Source organism: Leucoraja erinacea, chromosome 5, assembly GCF_028641065.1.
Source record: "Leucoraja erinacea ecotype New England chromosome 5, Leri_hhj_1, whole genome shotgun sequence".
In the NCBI taxonomy this organism is placed as follows: domain Eukaryota; kingdom Metazoa; phylum Chordata; class Chondrichthyes; order Rajiformes; family Rajidae; genus Leucoraja; species Leucoraja erinaceus.
The window spans coordinates 314,348-333,149 of NC_073381.1; the positions used below are offsets into that span (position 1 = coordinate 314,348).

Below are 18,802 nucleotides of genomic sequence, written 5' to 3' on the forward strand. Positions count from 1 at the left end.
GTAGGGCATACCCTTCCTCCAGCCCTCCCTCACCACCAATGGGGCATCTGCCTCTGATGCTGTGTCAGACACAGGAGAAAGGGCTGCTTTGCTGCCTTCAAATGAGGCAGTGAAGGATGGGGTGGTGGTGTGGGGATATATACTACCACCCTGGTCTCCACCTCCAGGGATCTCTCATGCAGGTCTACCCCTCCTGCACTATCACCTCCTGCCACTCCTCCTCTTGAGTGGGCAACACCTGCATGGCAGGTTTTTTTTAGGGTTGTGCCTTCCCCCTGCGCTGCTGCCCTTTTGGTGCCATCTCTAAAACACAAGTCTCCTCTCCAGCTATGAATGAACATGCCTTGGAGTGACGGAGGTGACGTTCTACTGTTTAAATAACCTTTTTTTTCCTCTACTGATCTTTTTTTCACCCCAGAGCTATTACCTTCGACTGCCTCCGACCACCTACGACTAGTTTCACGACCTACTACGACCTACCTACGAGTAAAAAGTATCGTTTTTTTCCCATGCCAACTTTTTTTTTACTCGTGGACATAGAAACATAGAAATTAGGTGCAGGAGTAGGCCATTCGGCCCTTCGAGCCTGCACCGCCATTCAATATGATCATGGCTGATCATCCAACTCAGTATCCCGTACCTGCCTTCTCTCCATACCCCCTGATCCCCTTAGCCACAAGGGCCACATCTAACTCCCTCTTAAATATAGCCAATGAACTGGCCTCAACTACCCACTGTGGCAGAGAGTTCCAGAGATTCACCACTCCCTGTGTGTGATAAATGTTCTTCTCATCTCGGTTTTAAAGGATTTCCCCCTTATCCTTAAGCTGTGACCCCTTGTCCTGGACTTCCCCAACATCGGGAAAAAGGGTCTCGACCCGAAAAGCTCACTTCCCTTCTCTCCAGAAATGCTGCCTGCCCCGCTGAGTTACTCCAACAATTTGTCTCTATCTTCGGTGTAAGCTAGCATCTGTAATCCCTTCCAAGGAACTGCAGATGCTGGAATCGAGCAAAACATGAAGGGTAACATGAGGGGGAACTTCTTTACTCAGAGAGTGGTGGCTGTGTGGAATGAGCTTCCAGTGAAGGTGGTGGAGGCAGGTTCGTTTTTATCATTTAAAAATAAATTGGATAGTTATATGGACGAGAAAGGAATGGAGGGTTATGGTCTGAGCGCAGGTATATGGGACTAGGGGAGAATACGTGTTCGGCACGGACTAGAAGGGTCGAGATGGCCTGTTTCCGTGCTGTAATTGTTATATGGTTACAACACAAATTGCTGGAGGAAGGTACACAAAAATGCTGGAGAAACTCAGCGGGTGCAGCAGCATCTATAGAGCGAAGGAGATAGGCAACGTTTCGTCCCGAAACGTTGCCTATCTCCTCCGCTCCATAGATGCTGCTGCACCCGCTGAGTTTCTCCAGCATTTTTGTGTACCTTCGATTTTCCAGCATCTGCAGTTCCTTCTTAAAAACAAAGTGCTGGAGGAACTCAGGAACAAGTCAGGTCCCTCCTTCAGATGGAGTGTTAGTATTTTTTAAGCAATATATTTTCTCCTTCAAATCAACATGAAAACATGACAATCACATGCTTTGCTCTTACTTAGATGTGTTAAAAATAATGTCAATATATTAATCACATTGTGCACCAGATATGTCTGATTCTAAAAAATGACGCAGAATACAAAGCATTTACTGTGTATCTGATTTTTGAAATTTGAAAGCCTCGGGGAAGCAGTCAAATTGATTTGAACAACATTCAATTACTGAAAGATCCTTTCCAAAAGCACAGAGAATACGAAACACGGAACCGAAACGAAAATGAATGATTTTTTTCCCCCTACTATAAATGTCAATTATTTGTTCATTCCAACTGTACAGGCTATAAATACAGAACAAATCAGTTTACGATTCACACCGTTTTGTTTCATACATAAGTGATAATATTACAACTGGCCTGTTCTAATGCAACAACTAATTACTGTTACAAGGTGTTCAAGATGTCAAGGGCTTGTGCATTCAAAATGGATTAAATAAATGATATGCCAGGATATTGAGAGGGGATCTTATAGAAACTTACAAACTTCTTAAGGGGTTGGACAGGCTAGATGCAGGAAGATTGCTCCCGATGTTGGGGAAGTCCAGGACAAGGGGGTCACAGCTTAAGGATAAGGGGGAAATCCTTTAAAACCGAGATGAGAAGAACTTTTTTCACACAGACAGTGGTGAATCTCTGGAACTCTCTGCCACAGAGGGTAGTTGAGGCCAGTTCATTGGCTATATTTAAGAGGGAGTTAGATGTGGCCCTTGTGGCTAAGGGGATCAGGGGTATGGAGAGAAGGCAGGTACGGGATACTGAGTTGGATGATCAGCCATGATCATATTGAATGGCGGTGCAGGCTCGAAGGGCTGAATGGCCTACTCCTGCACCTAATTTCTATGATATAGATCCTGGAGAGGATTGAAAGTAACGAAGATTGAAGTCACTACGCAAACCTAAACTAGGGCATAAAAAGCAAATCTATATTCATATTTCAAATATTTTTAGATATATTCTTCATCTACAGAATTATTCTAGATTTACATTTTTTTTAATTACATGCTATTTTTTGTCTTTGATTATTATAATATAGTTTTAGTTAGAATTATAGAGTTGTGCAGCACAGAAGCAAATTATTTGACCAACTTGTGTATGATGCTTGTCTCTGGTAGAAAGCTGCCAATGAACAAGATGGGCCTAATGGCAATAGACAATAGGTCCTTCGAGCCAGCACCGCCATTCAATGTGATCATGGCTGATCATCCCCAATCAGTACCCCGTTCCTGCTTTCTCCCCATATCCCCTGACTCTGCTATCTTTAAGAGCTCTATCTAACTCTCTCTTGAGAGTATCCAGAGAATTGGCCTCCACTGCCCTCTGGCAGAGAATTCCACACTCACAACTCTCTGTGTGAAAATGTGTTTCCTCATCTCCGTTCTAAATGACTTACCCCTTATTCCTAAACTGTGACCTTGTGAGCTCTGACCATTCTATGTATCTGTGATCCACTGAATATTGTGCCTGGAGTGTGCTATATTTCACATTTGAATGTGGAATGACTACTAGATGAGGAAACAGACAATTACCTGTATCTATGGACAGAAACTACAAAAAATAACACAGGAGGAACATATCACTGAGATCACTCTTGTCTTTAGAATCTAGATTTTTGTCTACTGCATTTACTTTTCTGCAAATTTAGTTTAGTATAGTTTTGATCTATAGCATGGAAACAGGCAAGTTCATGCCAACCATCCACCTGCACATACTATGTTATCCCACTTTCTAATCCACTCCCTACACACTAACGGAAATTTACAGAGGCCAATAAACATGGAAACATAAAAAAATAGGTGCAGGAATAGGCCCTTCGAGCCAGCACCGCCATTCAATGAGATCATGGCTGATCATTCACAATCAGTACCTTGTTCCTACTTTCTCCCCATATCCCTTGATTCCGTTAGCCTTAAGAGTTATATCTAAACTCTCTCTTGAATAAATCCAGTGAATTGTCCTCCACTACCTTCCGTGGCAGAGAATTCCACAGATTCACAACTCTCTGGGTGAAAACGTTTTTTCTCATCTCAGATATAAATGGCCTACCCCTTATTCTTAAACTGACTCTTGGGTTCTGGACTCCCCCAACATTGGGAACATTTTTCCTGCATCTAGCCTGTCCAATCCGTTAAGAATTTTATATGCTTCTACAAAATCCCCTCTCATCCTTCTAAATTCCAGTGAATATAAACCCAGTCAATCCATTCTTTCATCATATGTCAGTCCCGCCATCCTGGGAATTAACATGGTGAACCTACGCTGCACTCCCTCAATAGTAAGAATGTCCTTCCTCAAATTACTGGGACCAAAACTCCAGGTGTGCTCACCAGGGCCCTGTACAACAGCACTAGGACCTCCTTGCTCCTATACACAAATCCTTTCGATATGAAAGCCAACATGCCATTGTCTTTCTTCACTGCCTGCTTTCAGTGACTGATGTACAAGGACACCCAGGTCTCGTTGCACCTCCCCATTTCCTAATCTGACCCCATTCAGATAATAACCTGCCTTCCTGTTCTTGCCACCAAAGTGGATAACCTCACAACTCCCCATCCCATTCCGAATCTGACCTTTCTGTCCTGGGCCTCCTCCATGGCCAGAGTGAGTCCCACCATAAATTGGAGGAGCAGCACCTCATATTTCGCTTGGGCAGTTTACACCCCAGCGTTGTGAACATTGACCTCCAATTTCAGGTGGCCCTTGCTTTCTCCCTCTTTCCGCTCCCCTTCCCAGCTCTCCCACAGCCCACTGTCTCCACCTCTTCCTTTCTTCTTCCTGCACCCCCCCCCCCCACCCTATATCAGCCTGAAGAAGGGTCTCGACCCGAAACGTCGTCTATTTCCTTTGCTCCATAGATGTTGCCGCACCCGCTGAGTTTCTCCAGCATTTTTGTCTAACACAAGCGATCTGATCAATTTTCGTGTCACTGGCAAATCTTGATTTTTACAACAGCATTTTTTGAAGCACACTTCCAATAAAACCAACAAGCTATTCAACAACATTAGGTTGCATTACCAATTCACTAATCTAATTTGTATTAGCGATCAATTCAAAGTACAAAACATTTATGTCAAGCTGCGTCTAGATATGTGAAGGACATTTTGTAGTGGCCATTTGGCCTGTTTTGCATGTCATTGAGGATGGCATGTGCCTTTAAATTTTAGACTGCCCTTTATATTGTGGGTGGGATTTATGACGTGTTTTTGGGCGTGTTTGGAGCTTTGAGGCTTGCGCAGAAGTTTAGTTTTTAGATTAGTTTGGAGGTTAACCCTTCTACCATGTAAGAACATGTAAGAACATGCGGGGTCCATGGGAGATCTAAAGGAGATCATGCCAGATCTTGTCAGTGTTATGGAGACACAAGGAGTTTTCTAATGTCTAAAGTAATAAGCTGGAGTTCGCAGAAGATTGCAGTAACGAGTCGGAAGAAACGGATATATCTTAGTTTTTCTATCAACAATAAAGCATTTATTCATCAAAAGACTGTTTTGAAGCCATGTCTGAGAAGAAGCTCCGAAGGTCTCTGTGAGTGAGCTTGCATGTGTTTAGAAGACACCCCCTTCAACCATTCTCATCCAAATAGCGGCTAGGGTGCTAATTACCTGAAAGACATGATAATCTGCCGCTACACATTTTATTTGGCATAAACTCGGCAACCAGCCGCAGAAGAATATATTATACGAAAGATGTTGTCAAGCTGGAGAGGGTACAGAGAAGATTCACGAGGATGTTGCCAGCACCAGAAGGCCTAAGCTACAGGGAGAGGTTGAGCAGGCTGGGACTCTATTCCTTGGAGCGCAGGAGGATGAGGTGATCTTATAGAGGGTTACAAAATCATGAGGGGAATAGATCAGGTAGATGCACAGAGTTTCTTGCCCAGAGTAGGGGAATCGAGGACCAAAGGATATAGGTTTAATGTAAATGGGGAAAAGATTTAATAGGAATCTGAAGGGTAACTTTTTCACACAAAGGGTGATGGGTGTATGGAACAAGCTGCCAGAGGAGGTAGTTGAGGCTGGGACTATCCCAATGTTTAAAAAACACTTAGACAGGTACATGGATAGGACAGGTTTAGAGGGATATGGGCCAAATGCGGGCAGGTGGGACTAGTATAGATGGGAGTTGTTTGCCGATGTGGGCGAGTTGGGCCGAAGGGCCTGTTTCCACACTGTATGACTGTGATTCTATAAGAAGATGCAAGCAAAATTCTAAAATGATACTCTGAATATACATGGGGAAATTTGAAACTTTGGTACAGATAAATGCATGATTTACATGGGCTACAGAATACCTAATTGAGCATTAAGTGAAGTCAATTTCATAATTGAAATGAATGCTAGGTTTTGTGGAACATCAATCCTTCAGGAGCCGTCTCCCTTACACACACGTACACGCAACCACAGAAAATGAATGGCAATTAAGATGCATGGGATCTATGGGGACTTGATAGGGTATAGAGTCAGAAGCTGTCTCTCAGGTTGGAAATATCAACAACTAGCAGGCATAGCTTTAAGGTAATTAGTACAGGTGTCAGTGGGGAGAAGGCAGGAGAATGGGGTTAAGAGGGAGAGATAGATCAGCCGTGATTGAATTGCGGAGTAGACTTGATGGGCCGAATGGTCTACTTCTGATCCTATCACTTATAAACATAAGGGTAAAGTTTAAAGGAGATGTATGGGGGAGGTGAGTGCCTGAAATGCGCTGTTAGGGTGGTAGTGGAGGCAGACATGAAAGTGGCATTTAAGAAATGTTTAGACTGGCACATGGATATGCAGGGAATGGAGATATAGGGTAACACCGTTTTGTTACTTTTAGTATGTGTTCAAAAGTATGTTTTAGTGTTCCTTAGTTTGTTTTATGTGTGGGGGATTTTTTTTTCTCCAATCTCTTACCTCGATGGAGATGTGATTTTTTTCCCGTATCGTATCTCCGTCCCCACTGCGAGCTGACATCGTGGTGTTGGCGGCCTTTCCTGGAGACCCACGGGCGCTCAAAGCCGAGGGAGTCTCGCGGAGCTTGCGATCCCTTTGTCGGGGGCCGAAGTTCCAAACGCGGGGCCCGTGGACTTTAACACCGTGAAGCCCGCGGTCTCTGGTAAGAAGAGGCCGACTCGGGAGAGTCCATGCCGCGGAGAGAGTTTCAACCGCCCCCACGCGGGAGTTTCGATCGACAGCTGCGGGGGCTTTCATCGCCCCCAACGGCGGGAGAACAAGAGGAAGAAGATGGAACTGTATTGCCTTCCATCACAGCGAGGAATGTGGATCCACTGTGATGGATATTTATGTTAACTTAGATGTGCGTGTGTCTCTTGTTACTTTTCACTTCGTATGGCAACTCAAATTTCACTGTACCTTGTTTAAGAGGGAACTGCAGATGCTGGAGAATCGAAGGTTACACAGAAAAGCTGGAGAAACTCAGCGGGTGCAGCAGCATCTATGGAGCGAAGGAAATAGGCAAGGGTTTCGGCCCGAAACGTTGCCTATTTCCTTCGCTCCATAGATGCTGCTGCACCCGCTGAGTTTCTCCAGCTTTTCTGTGTAACCTTTCACTGTACCTTAACTGATACATGTGACAATAAATAGACCTGGAAACCTTGAACATGCACACTGAGATTAGTTTATCTTGGCATCAGACTCAGCATAGACAATGTGGGCCGAAGGGCCTGTTCCTATGCTGTACAGTTCTATGATCTCTCTGTCACACTGGCACGGAAACTTACCATTCCCACACCCGGAGGCTCTTGTCATCAGATGTGCTCACAAATCGCCTGTTTTCATCCACAAACGTGATGGTGTTGACAGCTCCCAGATGCCGATCATACTCCTGCACAATCTCTCCAGATCGGATGTCCCACTGCAGGAAAAAAATGTCGATGCTTCACATTAGGCACGATGACTTTTGTCGCAAATCGGATCTGGATCGGGACAATAATTAAATGTCACTGATAATACATTTCAAAATTAGGGGCGGATTTCTCACCTGGACAATTTTCTTATCGGACATTCCAGCCACAAACAGATTCTGCTTATCTTCATCAGGGTTAAACTTGACACAATACGGGACTTTTCGATTAGAAAACTTGGCCAAGCATTTCCCTGATAGGATGAAAAGGTGAATAATGGTAATGCATTTGATTGTACTGCAAAGTAAAGCCCCTGTCCCACTGTACGAGGTAATTTAAACTTCTCCCGAGTTTTTCCCTGATTCGTACTCGGAGAATATCCGTAGCGGGTCCATAGGAGTTCATGGATGTCTCGTGGCGGCTTTCTGTGAGAAAAAAATGTTTCCTCGTCTCCGTTCTAAGTGGCTTACCACTTATTCTTAAACTGTGGCCCCTGGTTTTGGGCTCCCCCAACATCGGGAACATGTTACCTGCCTCTAGCGTGTCCAAACCCTTAATAATCTTATGTGTTTCAATAAGATCCCCTCTCATCCTTCTAAACTCCAGAGTATACAAGCCCAGCCGCTCCACTCTCTCTGCATATGACAGTCCCACCATCCTGGGAATTAACATGGTAAACCTACGCTGCACTCCCTCAATGGCAAGAATGTCCTTCCTCAAATTAGGGGACCAAAACTGCACACAATACTCCAGGTGTGCTCTCACTAGGGCCCTGTACAACTGCAGAAGAACCTCTTTGCTCCTATACTCAACTCCTCTTGTTATGGAGGCCAACATTCGCTTTCTTCACTGCCTGCTGTACCTGCATGCTTACTTTCATTGACTGATGAACAAGGACCCCCAGATCCCGTTGTACTTCCAAGAACTTCAAATTCCTGGGCGTGCATATTTCCGAAGATCTTTCCTGGTCCCAGCATACTGATGCATTTATAAAGAATGCACCTGAGAAGATTACGGAGAGTCGGTTTGTCAAGGAGGACTCTCTCTAACTTCTACAGGTGCACAGTAGAGAGCATGCTGACCGGTTGCATCGTGGCTTGGTTCGGCAACTTGAGCGCCCAGGAGTGGGAAAAAAAGCAGAAAGTTGTGACCACTGCCCAGTCCATCATCGGCTCTGATCTCCCCCACCATCGAGGGGATCTATCGCAGTCGCTGCCTCAAAAAGGCTGGCAGCATCATCAAGGACCCACACCATCCTGGCCACACACTCATCTCCCCGCTACCATCGGGTAGAAGGTACAGGAGCCTGAAATCTGGTACATCCAGGTTCAGGAACAGCTGCTTCCCCACAGCCACCAGGCTATTAAACTCGCCAACAAACAGACTCTGAACTGTAACAGCCTATTGCACTTTATCTGTCTAATTTATGTGTATATTGGATTGAAGTGAACTGTTCTGTATTTATGCCTACAATATCTTGTTGTGCTGCAGCAAGCAAGAATTTCATTGTCCTATTTGGGACACATGGCAATAAACTCTCTTGACTATTCTTGACTTATCCCAACTTGACACCAAGAAAACAACTTGAAAACAAGAAAGGAAGTCGGATGGGGGAGGAGCCGGCAAGTGATAGGTGGATACAGGTGAAGGGTGTTGATTAGCAGATGGGTGGACAAAGGCTTGAGGAGAAAAGGAGACAAAAGGGGGTCAGATCAGGAGAGGAATGAAATGTGAAGCTAGAGGAAGGGATAAAGGGGTACATGTGGAGGGACATAGGGGATGGGGGGGGGATAAAAAGTGGACATGACAGCGGGAATAATGGGTACATAACAGGGTGTGGAACAGAAAAGAGAGGAGATGGGGGATGTTACGTTTACAAAAAAAAGAACAGTGTGCTGGAGTAACACAGTGGGTCAGGCAGCTTAACTAGAGAACATGGACAATAGACAATAGGTGCAGGAGTAGGCCATTCGGCCCTTCGAGCCAGCACCACCATTCAATGTGATCATGGCTGTCCATGTTTCTATCCCCAATCAGTACCCTGTTCCTGGCTTCTCCCCATATCCCCTGACTCCGCTATCTTTAAGAGCCCTATCTAGCTCTCTCTTGAAAGCATCCAGAGAACCGGCCTCCACCGCCCTCTGAGGCAGAGAATTCCACAGACAAATGGACAGGGTGATGTTTCAGGTTGGGAGCCTACCTCAGACTGATTGTAGTGGGGGGTGAGGTCTTTCAGCTTTCTCCCCCCCCCCCCCCCCCACTACAATCAGTCTGCAGAAGGGTTCCAACCCGAAACATTACCTATCCACGATCTCCACAGATGCTGCCTGACCCGCTGAGTTACTCCAGCACTCTGTGAAACGTCACCTATCCATGTTCTCCACAGATGCTGCCTGACCCGCTGAGTTACTCCAGCACTCTGTGAAACGTCACCTATCCATGTTCTCCACAGATGCTGCCTGCCCCGCTGAGTTACTCCAGCACTCTGTGAAACGTCACCTATCCATGTTCTCCACAGATGCTGCCTGACCCACTGAGTTACTCCAGCACTCTGTCTTTTCTTAAACAAAACAGATTTTTACGTTACCTGTCTCGGAATCCCAGAGTTTCAGGTAGCGGTCATAAGCAGCACTGAGGAACTGTTTGCCATCATTATTGAAGCACACATCTCGTACAGCTTTACTGTGACCTGAGGACAGAGATGATGAGGGAGAAAATACATGAGCACCTAAGGCACGATAGCTATAAATATTTCTAGCCTTCCTTTTACACTTCAGCTGAGTTCTTAGGCCCCCTTCAGTCGTGGCTGGCCATGGGTGTCTCCAGGGGGCTATTCCCTATATGGAGGACGTCTATGCGTGACTTTGTTTAACGTGGGGAGACTGGTGCACAGACAGCCACCCCACACGGTCCTTGACAGATATGGGTCAGGATCCAGTGGCACGGAGTCCAAGACGACCGGAGACCCTTTTCTGCCGCAGCCTTCATCCGCCTTCCCAGCCGTTGTGACGTTAGCTCCACTAAGGTCAGCCATCGTCTTCCGCCTGTTCCACCGTTGAGGTCTTGGTTGGATTGCTCTTTGTCAGAGACCTCCCCCTCGACCTTACCGCCATGGGTGGCCCTACCAGGAGCATCGCTCCAGACGGCATCGCTCTCAGGATCTCAGGTCCACACAAGCTTCTCCACCACAACAAGGTGACAATCCACGGAGCTGTATTCTACCAAAATTACAATGCACCAAATAAACCTCTGCTATGATAAGACACCTACTGCTATTTATCAATGGAGTAGTAGAGCTATTAGCCCTGAGGGAAATGATGGATCAAGAACATGGCACAAAGATAAAGCAAGCACGGAAAAAGCCAGACAGTACAAGGCCAAATTGTCAAGTCAAGAATGATTTCAATTTCAGTAGGATAAAGATTCAGCTGTACTACAAAATGGTGCATAATATATTCTCTTGATATATGTTGCAAGAGCTTTAATATAAGCTTGCAATGAGAAATGGTTTCAGAAGCTTATTGCCCCATTTATCTTTCAAAATGTATCTTTAACATGCAGGTATTAAATTGAACACGGCTCAAATTTTTCTCAATCGTTGCTGTACAAATGCTTCAAATCGATTACTTCAATATTACTCATCCCATTTGGAGTGGTTTTGATCTAAATTGTATGCAATTCTGGACACCCCATTACAGGAATGATGTGCAATCATTGGAGAGGATGGAATAGAGGTTTGCAAAATGCTGCCTAGATGAGGGCAGATTCAGTTGCTGTTCCATTATCTAAAGGGGTTGCTCCTTGCATTCTGGTGGCTCTTCACACCCACCATCCTCATCTTTGGACACCCTGTGCGTGGGGGAGAGGGTAGAGGGCCGAGGATGTCCTGGTTTGGTTGCTCCTGGGCCTGACCAAGCTGGTGTCAGGTGGAAGAGGACTCTGCCCGAGCCGGCTGCCCGCCCCTTTTGCGGGGTTACGTCCGTGCCCGGGTGGTGTTAGAGAGGGACGGACTACGCGCTGTCCACGGGTGATTTCCGGGACCGCGGGGGGGGTTGAATGCATCCTTGACACGGAGTGTAACATAGTTGTGTAATAGTTTATCGTTTCTCGTGTGTTATGGTGTTGGGTTCTGTTTTGTTTTTTTACTGTACTGTATATATTATTTTAATATTTGGATAAATATTTTTGATTAAAAAAAAGTTGAGGGAGGATTAGGTTTAAGGAGCGATTGGGCATATTTCTTCTCCGTGGATTGTCACCTTGTCGTGGTGGAGAAGCTTGTGTGGACCTGGGATCCTGAGAGCGATGCCGTCTGGAGCGATGCTCCTGGTAGGGCCACCCACGGCGGTAAGGTCGAGGGGGAGGTCCCTGACAAAGAGCAATCCAACCAAGACAGGAACAGGCGGAGGACGATGGCTGACCTTAGTGGAGCTAACGTCACAACGGCTGGGAAGGCGGATGAAGGCTGCGGCAGAAAAGGGTCTCCGGTCGTCTTGGACTCCATGCCACTGGATCCTGACCCAGATCTGTCAAGGACCGTGTGGGGTGGCTGTCTGTGCACCAGTCACGCACAGGCATCCTCCATATAAGGAACAGCACCTTGGAGACACCCATGGTCACCCACAGGGGCCTACGAAGGGCATACTTGGATTGGTTTCTCTGGAATGTCAGAGGTTCAGGGTAGAACTGATAGAAGTATATAGAATTATGAGGCATTGATAGGATGGAGAGATAGAACATTTTTTTTTCTAGGTTGAAAATGTCAAATATTGCAGGGCACAACTTTAAGGTGAGAGGGATAAAGTTTAAAGGAGATGTGCGGGGCAATTTTCTTTACACACAGGTAGTAGTGGCTGTGGAAGCAAATACAATAGTGGCGATTAAGAGGCTTTTAGATAGACAGGGAATTTGCAGGGAATGGAGGGATATGGATCATGGTGAATCTGTGGAATTCTCTGCCACAGAAGGTAGTTGAGGCCAGTTCATTGGGTATATAGAGGACATAATTTCAGAATTAAGGGACAGAAGTTTAGGGGTAATATGAGGGGGAACTTCTTTACTCAGAGAGTGGTAGCTGTGTGGAATGAGCTTCCAGTGGAAGTGGTGGAGGCAGGTTCATTGGTATCATTTAAAAATAAATTGGATAGGCATATGGATGAGAAGGGAATGGAGGGTTATGGTATGAGTGCAGGCAGGTGGGACTAAGGGAAAAAAAAAAGTTGTTCGGCACGGACTTGTAGGGCCGAGATGGCCTGTTTCCGTGCTGTAATTGTTATATGGTTATATATTTAAGAGGGAGTTAGATGTGGCCCTTGTGGCTAAAGGGATCAGGGGGTATGGAGAGAAGGCAGGCACAGGATCCCGAGTTGGATGATCAGCCATGATCATATTGGATGGCGGTGCAGGCTCGAAGGGCCGAATGGCCTTCTCCTGCATCTATTTTCTATGTTTCTATGTGCAGGCAGAGAAGATACGTTTATCTTGGCGTGTGGGCCAAAGAGCTTGTTCCTGTAAAAAAGACAATGTTCTGGAATGGATCAGGCAGCATCCATGGAGAACATGGATAGGTGACGTGTCAGGTCAGGACTTTGAAGAAGTGGGTGGGGGGGTGGAGAAAGCTGGAAGAGAGGAGAAACAGGACAAAGCCTGGCTAGTTTAGTTTAGAGATGCAGCGCGGAACAGGCCCTTCGACCCACCGGGTCCGCTCCGACCAGTGATCCCCGCACACTAACATCATCCACTAGGGACAATTTTTACATTTATACCAAGCCAGTTAACCAACAAACCTGCGCATCTTTGGAGTGTGGGAGGAAACTGAAGATCTTGGAGAAAACCCACGCAGGTCACGGGGAGAACATACAAACACCGTACAGACAGAAACCGTAGTCGGGATCGAACCCGGGTCTCCAGCGCCACATTCGCTGTAAGGCAGTAACTCTACCGCTGCGCCACCGTGATACGGATAAGGGGGTATTTGATGGGCAGATTCTTGGACAAATGCCAGAGATGACAAAAATGGTGTGTGGCAAAATGATTGAAGAATTGTAGGTGGAAGGGGAGGGGTGAAATAGGTGCAAGTCCAGGTCGGACACGTGTGAGGGAATGGGGGACTAGAAGGGGGGGGGGGGGATATGTGTTGTTACCTACAACTGGAGAATTCAATGTTCGTACTGTTGGGGTGTAAACTACCAAAGCGGAAAATATGAGGTGCTGTTCCTTCATTTGCCACTCTGGCAATGGAGGTGGCCCTGGACAGAAAGGTCCGTGGGGGAATGGGAAAGGGAGTTAATCGGTTTAGCAACTGGGAGCTCCAGTGGGCAATGGCGGAACAGGTTCGGGTTTAATTTTAGTGTCATTGGGTCTCATTAGGATTCTTGGTCTCATTATGAACACTGGCTGCAGTAGATGAGATTAGAGTGGGTGCATGTGAACCTCTGCCTCGCCTGGGGGGACAGCTGGGGTCCCGGGATGGAGGTGAGGGAGGAGGTATAGGGACAGGTGTTACATCACTGCTGTCTAAGAAAGCTCCTCTTAAAACAAACGTTGCCATGTGTTACTCAATTGCAAAGTCAGTCTTGTTAAAGATTGCAACCAATGTCCATTAATCACCATGAAATTTTAAGCGGAGGTTATAAGTGCTTGAAAAGCAGTGAGTAATTCAAAAACCTGTACATTCATCATTTGGTGGCGCAGCGGTAGAGTTGCTGCTTTACAGCGCCAGCGCCAGAGACCCGGGTTCCACCCCGACTACGGGTGCTGTCTGTACGGAATTTGTACCTTCTCCCCGTGACCGTATGGGTTTTCTCTGAGATCCTCCCACATTCCAAAGACGCACAGGTTTGTAGGTAAATTGGCGTGTTAGAAATGTAGTGTGTGTAGTGTGTAGTTTAATGTGCGGGGATCGCTGGTCGGTGCGGACTCGGTGGGCCGAAGGGCCTGTTTCCCGTCGTATATCTCCAAAACTAAAAACTAAACGTATACACGACTACATGGTGCATTATCCCAAAAGTACCAGCGGTAAATGCCATTTTGGTATTACAGGAACAAGTGGGTTATTTCAAAAATGCGCAAATCAATCACGTGTAATACGCGAGGAGCGTATATGCGGATGAGAAACTTATAGAAACGTACAAAATTCTTAAGGGTTTGGACAGGCTAGATGCGGGAAGATTGTTCCCGATGTTGGGGAAGTCCAGAACAAGGGGTCACACAGTTTAAGGATAAGGGGGAAATCGTTTAGGACCGAGATGAGAAAAAACATTTTTTACACACAGAGAGTGGCGAATCTCTGGAATTCTCTGCCACAGAGGCCAGTTCATTGGCTAAAATTAAGAGGGAGTTAGATGGGGCCCTTGTGGCTAAAGGTATCAGGGGGTATGGAGAGAAGGCAGGTACGGGATACTGAGTTGGATGATCAACCATGATCATATTGAATGGCGGTGCAGGCTCGAAGGGCCGAATGGCCTACTCCTGCACCTATTTTCTATGTTTCTATGTTTTCTATGAGCCAGATTTTGCAATTGGCGGTGAAAGAATGATGGCTTTCCACTGACAGCAAGTGATGTCTGAAGCAGGAATTTTGTTTTGTGCTCTGTCAGATGTCAAATTGAAGGAACCCCAGGGTCGAACAGTTAGGCTGTTTTCAACCTTCCTGGATCACCAATCATTTTTTAAAAATTCCCTCCAGGTTGCCCGCAGAAAATGCGCAATTTTAAAATTAAATTAGTACACACTGTAGAGAGCCTTGATTAATTTTGGCATTTGAACCGAACCTATGATTAAGATAGAAGCTGAATTATCATAAATAAACCTTAAGGTCTTTATTTTTAGATAGCTTATATTTTTAAATATTCGTTGAAACATTTCTAAATTTGCGCGTAAATTAAGCTAAGATTTTCCTGCCCAGATAGTGTACACAAATTATTGTTCAGCAAGCCAATAAAAACTCACGAAAAAGTTGCGTGTGGGACAGGCCAGTTAGTTGTTTAAATTCACACGAAGGCTCTGCAGAGAGTAGTGCGTTCGGCCGAACGCACTATGGGAACTTCACTCGCCCCCCCTGCAGGAACTATACAACAGGAGGTGCAACTCCAGAGCAAATAAAATCATGGGAGACCCCTTCCACCCCTGCAACGGACTGTTCCAGCTGCTACGGTCAGGCAAACGCCTCCGTTGCCATGCGGTGAGAATGGAGAGGTTGAGAAGGAGTTTCTTCCCAGAGGCAATTCGGACTGTAAAGGCCTATCTCACCAGGGACTAACTCTACTGAACGTTTTTCCTTCCATTATTTATTATGTAAAAGAATATGTGTGTTATGATTGTGTTTATAATTTGTTTGGTTGTTTTGTTGTTTATCTTTTGCACAAAAGTCCGCGAGCATTGCCACTTTCATTTCACTGCACATCTCGTATGTGTATGTGACAAATAAACTTGACTTGACTTGACTTGACTATCGTCCGGGCAATAAGATTGCAATGGATATTAACGTGGAAAAATCCAATCTCATCGACTCTGCTGTATCTACTGACTGGGAATTCATGAAACATGGTTTTACAGCCTCACAATAAGCGAGTGGTGGAATATTGCGTTGGGGGACGGGTTGCATTGGGGGAACCAGATTAAAATTCTACTTACCAATGAACGTCCGAATACATCTACGGTCATTGTAAACTTCCCAAAGCTGCAATCAAAACATTTAATGTAAGATGTAATGGAGGTAACATATTTCAATCCCCCTCCAGATTCCTCCTCCCCACTGACCTGTACCTATATGGTGGGCAGATTGTGATTTACAAACACCAACTGTTCTTTACTGTACTGCTGCAGTGGCTTCATGTTAACTGGAGTTTAGAAGGATGAGGGGGGGTTTCTTACAGAAACATATAAAATTAGAAAAGGACTGGACAAGCTAGACGCAGGAAAAATGTTCCCAATGTTGGGCGAGTCCAGAACCCAGGGGCCACAGAATAAAGGGGAGGCCATTTAAAATTAAGACGAGAAAAAATGTTTTCACCCAGAGAGTTGTGGATTTGTGGAATTCCCTGCCACAGAGGGCAGTGGAGGCCAATTCACTGGATGGATTTAAAAGAGAGTTAGATAGAGCTCTAGGGGATAGCGGAATCAAGGGATATGGGGAGAAGGCAGGCACGGGTTATTGATTGTGGATGATCAGCTATGATCACAATGAATGGCGGTGCTGGGTCGAAGGGCCGAATGGCCTCCTCCTGCACCTATTTTCTATGTTCTATACGTGCAGAATTAGGTCATTCGGCCCATTGTGCCTACTTTGCCATTCAATCATGGCTGATGTATCTTTCAAGAATGTACTAAGCAGGAACCTGTCAATCTCCACTTTAAAAACTCTCAATGACTTGGCCTCCACAGCCGTCTGTGCCAATGAATTCCACAGACCTCCGCCTTCTGTTGCTTCTCTGGCTGGCCGAGACCAAAATTCTTCTTGATTTAGGGATACAAAAACTAGGCATATCACTATTAATATGCCTAAGCAGAACATTCTGGAATTTGCAAATATAAACAATGGTGTATATTTTGATTATATGGGCCCCAATTGGCCGACTAACTCATCTGTAAATGAAAGGCCCCTGCATGTTTCCAATTACTCTTAGTTTAATCCCAAATGGAGTTACAACCCAAGCACAAGTTTCCCTTACGGCTCTATGTGACCACCTTCATCTGCAGCTTTGTACGCTGATAACTTGGTCCCAGTTCCATTGTTCCTGGATGTAATAAGTTGTCATGGGCCAGAACCACCTCCAATTTAACATTAGAAGGCTGAAGATAATGTATTGAAATCTTGGTGAACTCCGGTTCCTTACAACTGCCATCATCTCCTGTCAGGCTGCTTACTGGCTGGTAGTACTATCTTCCTCATCGGGGACCCTCAGACTATCTTTGATCAGACTTTGGTGGCTTTACCTTGCACTAATCCCTTATCATGTATCTGTACACTGCGAACGGCTCGATTGTAATCATGTATTGTCTTTCCGCTGGCTGGTTAGCACGCAGCAAAAGCTTTTCATAGTACCTATTGTATGAGATCTATACAATAAACTAAACTTGTATTTGGGCCTAAACCTGGGCTTGTATACTCTGGAGTTTAGAAGGATGAGAGGATTTCTTATAGTCAAGTCGTCAAGTCACATTTATTTATATAGCACATTTAAAAAAACAACTCTCGTTGGCCAAAGTGCTTTATAGAAACATATAAGATTATTAAGGGTTTGGATAGGCGGGAAACATGTTCCCGATGGTGGGGGAGCCTAGAACCGGGAGCCACAGTTTAAGAAAAAGAGGTAAGCCATTTAGAACGGAGACGAGGAAACACATTTTCACACAGAGAGTGGTGAGTCTGTGGAATTCTCTGCCTCAGAGGGCGGTGGAGGCTGGTTCTCTGGATGCTTTCAAGAGAGAGCTGGATGGGGCTCTTAAAGATAACGGAGTCAGGGGATAAGGCAGGAACGGGGTACTGATTGGGGATGATCAGCCATGATCACATTGAATGGCGGTGCTGGCTCGACGGGCCGAATGGCCTACTGCTGCACCTATTGTCTATTGTCTAAACTGACTGACTCGATCTCATGCAATTTGGATCCTTGAGTGGAGCTTCAAAGCCCATCCATCTGTCCATATCTTTAATACACTTACAGGGCCTGCCACATATTTTTGGCCCTGTTTGCATGTATGCCATCACAACTTGACATTGGTTTCTTTCATCCTCTGTGAAGTGGCCTGAGCTACAATCACTTTTCCAGTCAATTTTCGATGTGGCACACTGAAATCAGAACAATGACTTGTGAGGCAGCATCTATGGAGCGAAGGAAATTGGCAACGTTTCGGCACGAAAGGTTGCCTATTTCCTTCGCTCCATAGATGCTGCCTCACCCGCTGAGTTTCCCCAGCATTTTTGTCTACCTTCGATTTTCCAGCATCTGCAGTTCCTTCTTGAACATAATTACTTGTGATCTACTTTTCAATCAACACGTTCAAATCACAAGCGTCAAACAATGCAAAAGTATCACACATCCTGGTGTTGGGCCTATTAATAGGTGCCAGCTATCGCCACTGCATCATAGAACCTAACAGAATAAGGCTACATTTAAATGATTTAAATTAGCAACAGTAGACACAAAGGAGATATTGCAACTGTAGTGGGATTATAAATTAAAATAATAATTCATGGTGAGGGTGTCATCTAGATTTCTTATGATGCAGCTAATACTCATTTCTGCTAAATGCATTATTTCCAGTCATAAATCCACCTTATGTTCCTATACAAATATTTTAATAAGATTATAATGTGGTGCCAAAATATGAAGTAAAATAGATTTATTAATAAGAGATTT

The 18,802-nt window shown here is 45.4% G+C and overlaps 1 protein-coding gene across 1 annotated transcript in view; it reads right to left on the bottom strand.

Moving 5' to 3' along the window:
* The window catches only part of cdc40 (cell division cycle 40 homolog (S. cerevisiae)), a 163,801-nt gene that overhangs the window by 50,316 nt on the left and 94,683 nt on the right, over positions 1–18,802 (bottom strand). The window contains exons 9-12 of the mRNA XM_055634949.1: positions 16,074–16,119; positions 10,027–10,128; positions 7,577–7,692; positions 7,317–7,450 (exon numbers count right to left, since the gene is read on the bottom strand). Of these exons, the coding sequence (XP_055490924.1) occupies positions 7,317–7,450; positions 7,577–7,692; positions 10,027–10,128; positions 16,074–16,119 (398 nt within the window). The remainder of the gene's footprint in view (positions 1–7,316; positions 7,451–7,576; positions 7,693–10,026; positions 10,129–16,073; positions 16,120–18,802) is intronic.